Source organism: Notolepis coatsorum (genome assembly GCF_963971535.1).
Source record: "Notolepis coatsorum genome assembly, chromosome: 3".
NCBI classification, from domain to species: domain Eukaryota; kingdom Metazoa; phylum Chordata; class Actinopteri; order Aulopiformes; family Paralepididae; genus Notolepis; species Notolepis coatsorum.
In genome coordinates, this window is record NC_140167.1 from 39,552,488 (window position 1) to 39,565,735 (window position 13,248).

At 43.2% G+C, this 13,248-nt stretch overlaps 1 protein-coding gene across 1 annotated transcript in view; it reads right to left on the minus strand.

The window, feature by feature from the left end:
• Positions 1 to 12,780, minus strand: part of rtn1a (reticulon 1a) — a 57,235-nt gene extending 44,455 nt beyond the window's left edge. The window contains exon 1 of the mRNA XM_084310940.1: positions 12,354 to 12,780. Within this exon, the coding sequence (XP_084167066.1) occupies positions 12,354 to 12,576 (223 nt within the window). The 5' untranslated portion in view covers positions 12,577 to 12,780. The remainder of the gene's footprint in view (positions 1 to 12,353) is intronic.
• Positions 12,781 to 13,248: the final 468 nt, after the last annotated feature.

Consider the following 13,248-nt stretch of genomic DNA (forward strand, 5'->3'; position numbering starts at 1 on the left):
TACAGTACGGCTCAATACACACAATTGTTAAAGGGGAACTATTTTACTATTTCTTTCACTATTTGGGCACTTTTACACAATTCCTGTGAGTCTATGGAACACCTCTGTAATATATATATTTTTTTTATTCATTGTTTTGTATTTCTAATCAAGTCCTCAAAAACAGCATTTTTCTACCTCAAGATCTCGAGCCGTTTTGAGCCTGGGCTCCTAAACCACTGCGCCGTGCCGGCGCCGCCTGAACATTAACATGCAGCGGTGTCTTTCTGACATCACATATTGCGCACATTTTCAAATGACTCAGTTCAGTGAGGGTGAATATTGTGAGAGGAGAATTGGAAGAATGCGCCAATATGAGAATTTTGAGACATAGATCATATTAATATAAGTTCACATAGCTAGGAAACAATGCTAAACACTCAAAAAGGCCATTTATAAGATAGTTCCCCTTTAAGGGAATGCAGACCTACTTTCCATAGAACTTCATTCTTAGATGCTTCTATAGAAAGTATGTAAAACAAATTAAAAAGTTTTCTTTGCCCTATAGGAAAAAAACGTTTTCTTCGCCCTATTTTTTTATTTATTTTTTTAAACCTACTGTACAGTCAGAGAGAAGGAAAAAGAAATTGAAAAAAAAAGCAAATTAATCAATCAATCAAATCGCGATTTTTCTTTTGTTCTAGAATGACTCAAGACCCATCAATTACATCATCCAACATTGTTTAAAGGACTAACACATTCGCAGTGACAGAATCGCTTCATATTTAGTCGTTATGGTGCTATCAACATATCCATTTGTTGTCCGCAATCTTGTTTTCTCCCGGAGTGAGCCGGCGGAGTGATATGTGATTCGGTTGTGGGCGGGTCCTGAGCCCAGGACAGTGGATTGTTGCCAATAAAGACGTGTAAATGGACTGTTTCAGCCAATCAGAATCGAGAAATTTGCATGCCGTTGTATAATGTGGACTAAGTCATACATAGCACAAGTCCCCTCCGGTACTTGAGGTAACAGCAGTCGCATCTTTTCACCTGCGCAGCTCGATCTCTCAGTGGCGAGGAGTAACACGTGGGAGGCTCACGCTGCCCCCGACACTTCCTGATTCTACTGCGCAGCCGCACCAACCGACCTGTAGGAGTCGCTGACCACAACGCCCGATCCCCACCCATCAGTTTCCCACCCCCTAATACGGCCAATGTGTATTAGTATGAACGACCAGCTAAACTGAAAGCAATGTGGAGCGCTGGGCTCGAACAGGCGAGCCCAGCGTCTCCGCATTCGTGGCGAGCGCCTTGCCCACTACGCCACGTAGCCGCCCCGTGAAGTTTTTTTTTTATGTATTCTTTGTGTGTGTACATATTTTTATTGGACTTCAAGATCCATTAACGTTTCAGACACGTTCTGCCAGCTACTTACTCGACATATAGTGGTTTCCACCGCCAGCTTCATCATCTATTATTACTTGTTGTCGACATATTAGAAGCTTCGGCTAGACATAATTATACTAAAATTGGAACAATACAGAGAAGATGCTAGAATGTCAGACGAACTGTTGCATAGCGCCCTCTACTGATACGATGGACTAAGTGCACTTTTACTAAGATGGAATGTTCTGTAACCTCTACATACGTTCTGCTAACCACACACACGGCATAGGTCGGCATCGGAGGAAACAACAGTCTTCATAGCGGAACATCGCCCTCCCCTGGCCTGGTGGACGCACTGCACACGTATTATAACCCCTCCTTCTTTTCTTTTGCATTAATTCCAATGCTAGGCCTTTTTTCTCATTCTTCTGCGTGTTTAAACTTAGTCATGTTCTTATAAGGTTTAAGTGAATGTACTCTACTTTTTGAGGCATGATTTATTTATTTAAATTTTTTTTTATCTCTTTTTTTCATTTTAAAGGGAGAGTGGTTAGCAGCCACTGAGAGAATAATCTGCTTATGGTAGATTTGAGAGTTTTAGACCCTATGATAATATGCATAGGGTCGTTATGGTCGATATGCTCGATATGGGGATACTGGTTAAGTATTTTAAAGGGGGGGAGGGGGGTGGGAATGGGGGGTTATGTGTTTTTTTGTTTTAAATGTTTGTATTTACGCTCATGCTCGGATCTCAACAGGACCTTAACAGTTGGATATTAGGGATGCCCCGATCATGTTTTTTGCCACCGATACCGATCACCGATCGTCGTGAGCCATATCGGCCGATAACGATCGTTTTTGATTAAAAAAAATTAAATTTTATTTTATAATTTTTTTTTTTTATATATAAAATATATATATTATATAATTAGACTTGTACTTGTATTATCTGCGAGCCATCGCCACCACGCAACAAGCTCCACTGTCTGTGTGTACTCTAGTAGCCTCCAGCTACGGCCAGGATTCTCCGGAGCTGCAGCTGGACCTATACTCGAGTAGCCTCGAGCTATGGCCAGGATTCTCCTGCGCTGCAGCTGGACCCTATTGGTATAACGCTACTGTGCTTAGCAAGCCCTCAGCTTGAATACGCATCGAATCAGTGTTATAAGACATTGATATCAGGAGCCAGGGGAGGAAATTAGGCCACTTTACTCGCCAAATGCGAGTATTTTTTATGTTTGGCGAGTGATTCATGAAGACCACTCGCCAGTCTGGCGAGTGTACAAAAAAATAAAACATTCTGCAATCACTGCACTGGCAAACGGTGCGCGTCTTCTGAGTGTTCGCTTTAGTTGACAGTGCCACGAGAGCACTGCACAAGACCACCCGCGGACATATAATGTTTAATAAACGTTTGCGCAGTACTGGCCAACCCGCGGACATATAATAATAAAAGTCCCGCGGTACTACTAGGCTAGCCATCAGGAGCACTCACAAACAGATAACGTTAAACACAGCAGAATATGGAAAACAGACAGACTGACCAACGGGGAACTGCATCCAACCCTAGTACAACCATCGAGTATAAGTTACTAAGGACACATTTAAATCACAGAGGTGTAATGTTGTCTACTGGAACTGTATACAGTGGTTACCTTCTAGTTAGCGTTTTAGCTAACGTTAGCCCCGTGTGCTCAAAGCAGCCAGCTAGGTGTATATCTGTTATGACTATAATGTTTCCAAAAAAGCACCGGACTACGACGTAAGGTTAGACATTTTATTTCATGCTCAAAAGCCCCTGGCTTGCACATCGCAGTCATGAAAGGGGCTAGCTCAACCAGTGCAGTGTGCACAACGTCAACAGCACACCAAACCCAACTGACGTTACCACAACACTTGACGGTACTTCACAGCACTGTCGTAAGACCACCGTGCTGTCTTAAAGGCACAGTGTGCCTACCCAGATGCATACACAACATTGACGCGGCTTGACATACAAAGAAGTAATTATCACAATTAGCGATTTTTTTTGTCTGGTAAAAAATCTGTTTGGCTGGTAAAAAAAATCAGATACTCGCCAGTTGGCTGGTAAGCCAAAAAGTTAGTTTCCTCCCCTGTCAGGAGCTATCTGTAGCTACTGCTAACCGGATATATAACGTTAATACAACGCCTCAGTGAATTATTTAGTTCAATGGGACATTTCGTTTTGAACAGTGAACTAACTTGCGCTAACGTGAGCTAGCTGACGTATCATACATGTCTCTACTAGACTTGCTGGAGCGTTTGTTGATGTCAGGAGCTATCGGTAGCTGGCCGGCTAGATACCGTTCGGTTAGACAATGCCTCATCATGTATTAAACTAAAAGTGAATAGTTGACTGGGTCATTTTGTAACGGTAGCTAAGCTAACGTTAGCTCAGGGAGACGCCGTCCTCCCGTGTCCCGTCCCACTAGACTAGACCCGTGTTTACATGCGTGCGGGAGGGGCTGGAGGGATGAGCAGACGCCGCACCACCCGGTGTCTGAGACAGAACTCAGCGACAGCAAGTGAGATCAGTTTTGACGATCGGCGAAAATAAAGCATTATCACCGATCACCGATCGCATATTTATACTGATTATCGGCCGATACCGATCGGTGGCCAATCGATCGGGGCATCCCTATTGGATATATATCTATTATGAAGTGCTACTCCAGATGATTTACACTCAGGCATACTACAACCTGTACAGACTATGGCTAATTTAAATATCTTGATTTGGAATACAGGGGGTCTTAATATTAATCATAAACGCACAAGCGTTTTAAAGGGGACATGCGTTGCTATTCCTAGCACTATTTGGGCAACTTTACACAATTCCTGTGAGTCTATTGAAGACATCTGTACGTTTTTTTTCAAAAAAATGCATTGTTTTATATTTCTAATCAAGTACTCAAAACCATCATTTTTCAGCTTCAAGATTTCAGGCTGTTATGGCCTGGCTCCGCCCATAAGCACTTTGAGTGACAGTCAGTCCACACAGTCTGCGACTGGTAGACAGAGAGAGATAGATAGAGAGAGGGTGGGAGAGAGAGAGAGAGAGAGAGAGAGAGAGAGAGAGAGAGAGAGAGAGAGAGAGAGAGAGAGAGAGAGAGAGAGAGAGAGAGAGAGAGAAAAAAAAAGACAGGCCGTTATTGATAAGGCCCCCTCTCTCCCTCTCTCTTCCTTTCTTTTTTTCTCTCCCTCTCGGGTGTGCCGCGCGGCAGCTTGTGGGGGGGGGGCTTCCTTTTTTTCTTTCTTTTACTCTCCCGTTCGGAGGTGTGTGCCGCGCGGCAGGTCCCCCCCCCCCCCCCAAGTTCTCCCGAATGCTCTCTATCTCTCTCTCCCTCCAGAGTGCATGCAGAGTATGAGGAAGTGGTTTCCACTCGCTGTGTACAGTCAGTCTAGGTAGATTGTGGGCGGGCATTAGCTACAACCACAGAGCCAATCACATCACTGTCTGCTACCCAGAGCCCTGAGTAACGTCACTCAGGCCTTCAAATCAGGATGGCCTAATTTACTGGAGCAGGAAATTATCTGAGCTGAATCAGAGCAATCCGCCAATATGGTATTTAGACACTAAAACACATTGATACTAACTCCTATTACTATAATACTGCCTCTCCCTGAACGTCAGCAAAACAAAAGAGATGATTGTGGACTTCAGGAGGTCGGGGGTCAAGGACTACAGCCCCCTCAGCATCGACGGGGCACCGGTTGAGAGAGTGAACAGTTTCAAGTACCTCGGAGCCCACATATCCGAGGACTTGACATGGACCACACACATTGACAGTGTTGTGAAGAAGGCACGACAACGCCTCTACTTCCTCAGGCGCCTAAGGAAGTTCCAAGTCAGTCAGAAGATCCTTAGGAACTTCTACTCATGTACAATAGAGAGCATCCTGACCGGCAACATCACCTCCTGGTTTGGGAATAGCACTGCACAAGACCGTAGCAGACTACAAAGAGTGACACGTTCAGCCGAACGCACAATTGGAGGGGGGCTTCCCACCCTCCAGAACATTTACAACAAGCGGTGCAAGGGGAAGGCTAAGAGAATTATTAAGGACTCGAGCCACCCGAACAACTGCCTCTTTGAACTGCTGCGGTCAGGCAAGCGATACCGGAGTCTTAAGGCGAGCACAGAAAGACTCAGAAGAAGCTTCTATCCCCAGGCCATCAGGCTGCTAAACGAACAATAAACACTATGCAACAACCATCAAATGCACACAGCACACACACCCACACGCACACACTCACTCAAACAAACAACACACTGCAGCACCCACTCTCCACACTTTAGATCACACAAACACACTTTACACTTTATATTTATTGATAAAGGATTTGCACTACAACTCGTACACCTACTGTGAATTGTACCTAAATTGCACCTCGTCCCATTTCTGCCTTGCACTATATAGTATTGTATATTAGTACACTGCACAGTATTGTATATTGTATGGTAACTACGTCTATTCTGCATCGAACATTGTTATTTTATTTCATACTTATCTTGTCTTGCACAGTCTCTGGAGCGTAACAGTAAGAAGCATTTTGTATAAAAGTATTCTGTATTTCTGTATGACAAATATTAAAGAAACTTGAAACTTGAACTTGAATACAATGCTAGAGACTGAAAAATGACATTTATAATGCATGTCACCTTTAACATGGATGAAAAGAGGGGGCGGCTACGTGGGCAAGGCGCTCGCCACGAATGCGGAGACGCTGGGCTCGCCTGTTCGAGCCCAGCGCTCCACATTGCTTTCAGTTTAGCTGGTCGTTCATACTAATACACATTGGTCGTATTAGGGGGTGGGAAACTGATGGGTGGGGATCGGGCGTTGTGGACAGCGACTCCTACAGGTCGGTTGGTGCGCCTGCGCAGTAGAATCAGGAAGTGTCGGGGGCAGCGTGAGCCTCCCACGCGTTACTCCTCGCCACTGAGAGATTGAGCTGCGCAGGTGAAAAGATGCGACTGCTGTTACCTCAAGTACCGGAGGGGACTTGTGCTATGTATGACTTAGTCCACATTGCAGCCGGCTTGTGGGAGGCAAGAAACAGCGTTCGTGACAGGGGAGGGTTGAATTGGATGATACGAAATTGGGATGGGAGAAAATATAGAAAATGGGAGAAAAAGTGGATAAAAAAAAACATGGATGAAAAGACAACAGGTTGATGTGGCTCTTTTAAGTGAAACGCATCTTTTATTGGCTGACAATGTAAAGCTGGCAGATAAAGTATATCAAAACATAAGCTCCTCCTCCTTTGGCACCAAGTCCCGTGGGGTAGCTATAGTAACTAAACGGAAGTTGAATATTAAATTAATAGACATATGGTCTGATGCAGATGGTCGAGTAACTATTGCTAAGATAGATTACTTTAACAGGAAAATTGCTTTGGTAGCGGCTTATGCCCCTAATGTTTATGACGCTAACTTCTATGCTTCACTTACTAGAGCGATGCTAGATCTCCCTGAGTATTCATTTATAATTGGTGCGGATTTTAATGCCATCTGGGATCCCTCGATTGATAAATCTAGTCTCACCACAACCTATGACCAGAAACAGTCCTCTACGGCACTACAGGCCTGGTCCAAGGACACAGGAGTAACTGATTTGTGGCGATCGCTCAATCCAACGGCACAAGATTTCTCCTTTCTCTCAGCAAGACACGGACCTTTTCTAGAATAGATTATGTTTTTGCATCCCCTGGCCTAGACTATTAATAGCTTTAACGTTGAAATGGGACCCATTGCACTGTCAGACCACAAGTATTTACTCCTAAAGGGCTCAATCAGTAGAATGACATCCCGAGCCCCAAGATGGCGCTTTAACTCGACATTGCTGAAAAACAATGAATTCATCCTGCAATTTAAAGTTAAACTCATGGAATTCCTGCAGTTTAATGCGGGTTCGGTACAAGACCCCAGAACTTTATGGATATCGGTAAAGGGTTTTATCAGGAATAACACTACTATCTTTGCCTCCAACCTCCGCAAGAAACGTCTATCCAAATTGGTAGAACTGGAAGTGCTTCATTCCTCGTTGTTCTCCTCTTTACAACGCAACTACTCGTGTCGACAGGAGTCTCAAATTAAAGTGTTGAAAAAGGAGATTAACTCCATCTTAAAACAACAATCTGAATTTCAAATACACAGAACAAGACAACATTATTACTTTCATGGCTCTAAACCTAGTCACCTACTAGCTATGAAGATATGATCCAGTGAACAATTTGCTGATATCCCTACCATCAAGGACCAACAGGGAATGGTTATCACAGACCCCAAAAAAATCAACGAGAATTTTCGTACGTTTTACTCTAACCTGTACGAGTCAGAAGTGATCTTCGATCATAATAAACTGGAGAAATTCCTTGATCAAATTGACTTACCTCAACTCTCAGAGGAAGACGCTAAACGGTTAGATGCACCTATTACACTAGAGGAACTTAGGGAGGCTATTTCTGACTTGCAAAGTGGTAAGGCCCCTGGCTGGGACGGCATTCCACCCGAACTGTACCTCTCATGCTGGGATGTAATTGAACCCCTATTACTTGATATGATTTTACACTCAGTCAAAGAGGGGAACTTCTCCAGGGATGTCAATATGGCACTCATATCTGTCCTACTTAAGAAAGACAAAGACCCCACCGAATGCGGCAGTTATAGACCCTTAAGCCTCCTTGGAACCGATCTCAAGCTGTACGCTAAGGTACTAGCCATCCGACTTCAAAAGCATATGACATCTTTAGTTCACCCTGATCAGATAGGCTTCATAAGAGGCCGCCTGATCACGGATAATATTAGACGGTTACTGCATGTGATAGATGCCAGCAAGGATGCCGTGCCTCCTACAGCTGTATTATCCTTAGATGCGATGAAAGCCTTTGACAGGTTGGAATGGTCTTATTTATGGGCAGTACTTAGAAGGATGGGGTTAGGTGATGGGTTCATTCATATGATCAAAGTACTATATACAGATCCATCGGCCATGATTTTAACAGGTAAACAAACGTCCACGATTAAAAAGATCCACTGCACAGAGAAATAAAACCGACGGGGGTTTAGCCTTTCCAGACTTCTACTATTACTTTAAAGCGTTCTCTTTAAGACCACTGATCACCTGGTTTGATTCTCAAGCATCGGTATCCTGGAGACCATTAGAGGAGAACATAGTGGCACCACATAGACTGCAGGATATAGTGTACACCAACTTATAAATTAAACAATGCAACTTGAGATTTGGCCCTCTTATTACACATGTGATCCGGATATGGCATGACACTGTCAGGGAACAAACTTAACTTTTTGACTTACCAGCCATTTGGCTGGTAGATTTTTAAAAGTACTAGCCGGGCAGATTTTTTACCAGCCAAAAATTATAAATAGCTTTTTAGTATATCGCCATGTGTTATTATTACATATAATACTCTCATATGCTATTTTCAATTAATATCATAAACAACATAAGGAATATTAGCATAATTTTAAGTGGACTGAAGGAATGAGTCAGCTTTAATAGTTTTAAATGCAAATAATTTATTGAAACATAGAAGTGGGGTCGGGACACACACACACACACTGTGTTTCAACTCACCACCCCCGCATCATATTGTAGTCTGTCTTCAAACTTCCACTCCTCTCGAAACTTTTTTATATTTGAATATCAACATTATCTGTCCATCCTCAGTAATCCTCAGTTTACTATAATATACTCCTGTCCTGAGTCCTGACTAGTGACTCCGTTGTCTTTCCAAACGCACACACAGGGAAGGGGAGAGTGCCCCCCCCCCCCCCATTTCCCTTCCCTTTCCCTCTGCCTCGTCTGATCATCAGGATTAGCTTGTTAGCTTATGTTAACGTTGTAGTGATTGGTACATAAACGTTAATTTCGGGCGATGTGGGCATAAAGGAATGGCGACGGTGCAAAGCATGTAGCTGCATTGGACTCGTTGTGAGAAGAAAAAAAACACCACAGACTTATTTTGAGTCTGTAGGCGCACTGCTGTGTTAACGCTGCTGTGTTTAACGCTGCTGCTCTGTTTTCAAGAAACACTGAGTGGGCGGATATCATATGACTTGCGCAGTTGCTACAGGGTTTTCAAAATAAGAGTATCATATGAACCTGAACGTTGCTAGCTGCCGGAGCCCAGATATTATGACTGGAGCTGCGCTTGGGGCGGCAATGAGACCTGCACAGGATTTTCAAAATAAGAGTATCGATATGAACTACACGCCAGCTGGCGAGCAGACTATTATTTTTAGCCGCCAGACGGTAAATCTACACGCATTTGGCGAATGGCGTCTAGTTATTTTGTTCCCTGCATGACACACAGAAAAAGTGTACTAACCACCATAAATGGCACAGGCATTCTCCACTATTTAATAACAATTTAATCCTTATTGCACAACAACCTATCAGATATCCTAGATGGGAAAAGAAAGGCATACACACATTGGGGGATATCTTCGATGACCATAGTCTCCGCAGTTATCAAGATATATTCAACAAATTTAACCTCACCAGTTCCACTTATCTCTTCTATCTACAAATAATAGCAGCTTTGAGGGCTCACGGAGTCCCATTAGATATTCCACTTGAGCACCACAGATTCCACAAATTATTTTATGACAAGGAGACGTCGAGAGGCTTCGTCTCTGACTTTTATCGCCACTTACTTACGTCCTCATATAAGGTCCTTCCCCTAGACTCGGTTTGGAGGAAGGATATCCCAAACCTGGAAGTAGATTTTGATTGGGATGCAGTCTGGGGAAATGTTCGGCTATCATCACGCAACCCAGATCACCAACAGATTAATCTTAATTTTGTTCATAGGATTTACCTGACCCCTAGACGATTGCACCTAATGGGTCTCAGAACGGACTCTCGATGCTCCTTGTGTTCAAACGTTGCTATTGGTACATATATGCATATGTATTGGGATTTCCCTCCTGTCAAGACTTTCTGGGAAAATGTAACCAATCAATTATCAGAATTTTTGTCTCTGACCATACCTACACTGCCTTCTGTATTGTTGTTGAATGATGTTTCTCAGTTATCGACCTCTGTACATGTAAAGAGACTCATTTTGGCGGGTCTTACGGCTGCCAAAAAGTTGATAGCGTCACGCTGGATTCAACCGGATAAAATGTGCCGGAAGGTATGGGTTCTTACCTATCTCGATGTGATTTATCTAGAAATATCTACTGCACGAATTGTAGGTGTTAATGAAGCCAGCATAGCAGTCTGGGTAGCTGTGGTGGAGAAGATAAAGGAACGCATATAAATTTGTAATTTTCTGATGTTAAATGTGTTAAATGTTAAATTTATTATTTTTATGTCTTTTAATCTACTTTCATTCTGATTTAATTACTGGACTGTCATTATTGTTATTATTATTTCTGTTATTGTCCTGTGATTTATTGTTGATTATTACTGTTATTGTATTGTTTGTCTTGTTTTATGTAAAAAAAAGGGAAAATAAAAAACATTTGGTCAAAAAAAAAATTGTGATATTGTGATATTTTTACCATATCGCTCAGCCCTACCTAGAGATAAAGAGGCCGAGCACGAGCAGTAACCAAAAGGTCGCTGGTTCGATCCCCGACACACAGGAGGGTGTATTCCAGCTGTAAACTGGTGACGTATGGGTGGCTGGTATAACGTTTATGTTGGCCTTTATCAGTGGACCAATCATGACATTTCTGTATTGAACATTGAAATTTTGTAGGCAGGTTCACTATTGCATAACCCAGATTGCGCTCAGATTAATTTTCCAAATTGTGGTCACGTGGCCTGTTAGTTTATGTACCCAGAAGACACTAATTTCCATCCTAGTTTCACTTGAAAGAGCTAATAATGAATGGGGAGAGGCCTGGGCGAAGAAGAGAGCAAACTAGGCAGTGGTTTGAAACACCAGCTTATGAATATTTCAGTGGAAGCGTGAATGAAAGTGCAGGGCTCCAGTTCCCTCCTCTCCAGGCGGATGGTGAGCCCTGTTTCTTCACGATTAAAAATAGCAGAGCTCTGCTGAAGGAGGGTTACTGGACTTATAATAACTGAAGCATGGATGATGTTCCAGCCACAAACAACACTGCTCTCGGGAAGTTCGGGAACCAGTGGCCACAGCCAGCTTCCCAATCGACCGTGGCTACTTATTACTCTACGACTGAAAAGGCTTCTGGATCAACTGTGATGATCCATGAAGCACAAATGGCTTGGTTGATACAGGCGGCAGGCCTAAACAAGTCATTGGTTGTGAGGGTGAGAGAAGCTTGAAGCCTACTTAAAAGCACCTGTTAATCTCTACCCAATGACCCAGGCAATATCAACGATGCAGATACAGCACTTTTTTCTATGCCGTTACCCAGACATCTAGAAGATGGGTGGTGGCACTTACAGAGATGTAGACCATTCCAAGATCAACAGGCTATAGTGATGCATACTGCTGCATTCCATTTTAGTACTTTAGTACCCACAGGAAATAAGCAGAACTCTTGTCAACACAGGAAACAATGTAGTACTGGACTGTTTTTGTCCCCATTATCCATGTATAGGATACAGTTCACAAGTGGAGTGACGTACCATTGTACTGTAGCCAAGAAGAAGACTATTCACGAACAAAGTTTGGAGAGATGTTTTTCTTGGCTTCTTTCCACTCTATTGCTATGAAATAAATGCAGGTGTAGGAAGCTATTCGTTTGAGAAATTTTGTTTAATGTACATTCAAACAGAGATTTTCTGAATGAAAAAGTAACAAGAGAATGTCTGGAATGCTTTGACTGACGAATGGTCCCACTTGCTTCCATCTCGCTCGCGCACTACACCCCAAATGGACATGGGTATATGGTCCCGTAATAAGGCGTTCCTCTCGGAACAAACTACACCCCATGCACCACAATAAGTCAACTGTGGCTACCTTTTAAGAAATAAGTAATAGTCGTTATTGATAATCCGCTTTACCTGTAGATGCAGTTTCCATGGCAACGGGAGGCCTTTTCCCGTCGTCCTGAAATTGATGAAATTGTTGGTCCAGGTCGCTCGTCCCCTCCCCGCTTTTTGGCTTAAAATCTTCACGGAGCTCGTCGAACCGGGGCGGTGTGCTTCCAAAAAGGCCATTTCTCTCACAATCGTCCCCGAACCACTTCCCCTCCGAACCTAGTTCGTCACCGGGTTTAGCAGACATGCTTTTCAGGAGAGGTTGCGCGGAGAGACGGATACCAGGCTTTTGTAACACGGGCTATACAACAACAAATGAGCGTTGTGCTATTAGGAAGATAATGAAAACAAATACACTGCAAGGCACAAGACTACCTTCGCCGAAGTGCATGCAACTGATATTTCTAAATCCCACAGACAACGCGGCCCGATCGGGGAGCAGGAGAGAGTGAGGACGAGTTGATTGTTTTAGTTCAGTGCTTCAATGCTGACGTCATGGTGTCCGTGTGTAGCTTATGGTTGGCACTTATTTGGGGCAGAGTAAATTCTGCGAGCTAACTGCTTCATATCGGGTGTACAAAACCAATTAAACAATGTTATGTAACGGTAGGCTAGCTATCTGGCCATTGTCTCAGCTTTGTCTTGGTTTGTGAGATAACGCTACAACACATATGCATTCATATAAATCAGTAAAATCTGATTGTACAGCCAAGGGACCTTATTTATATAGCTATTTATAAAGCCCGTACAACATACACAATAGACAAATGGAGAACAAGGGTATAAGGATGCACACATATTGAGTTTATGCAGTATGATTTGTCATTGCATGAGTTGAGTGTGTGTTTATGAAGGAAGGTTGATTCAATCTTGGTAGTGCTATTGTGAAAACGAGCTTGCCTTGCATTATAGCACCCCC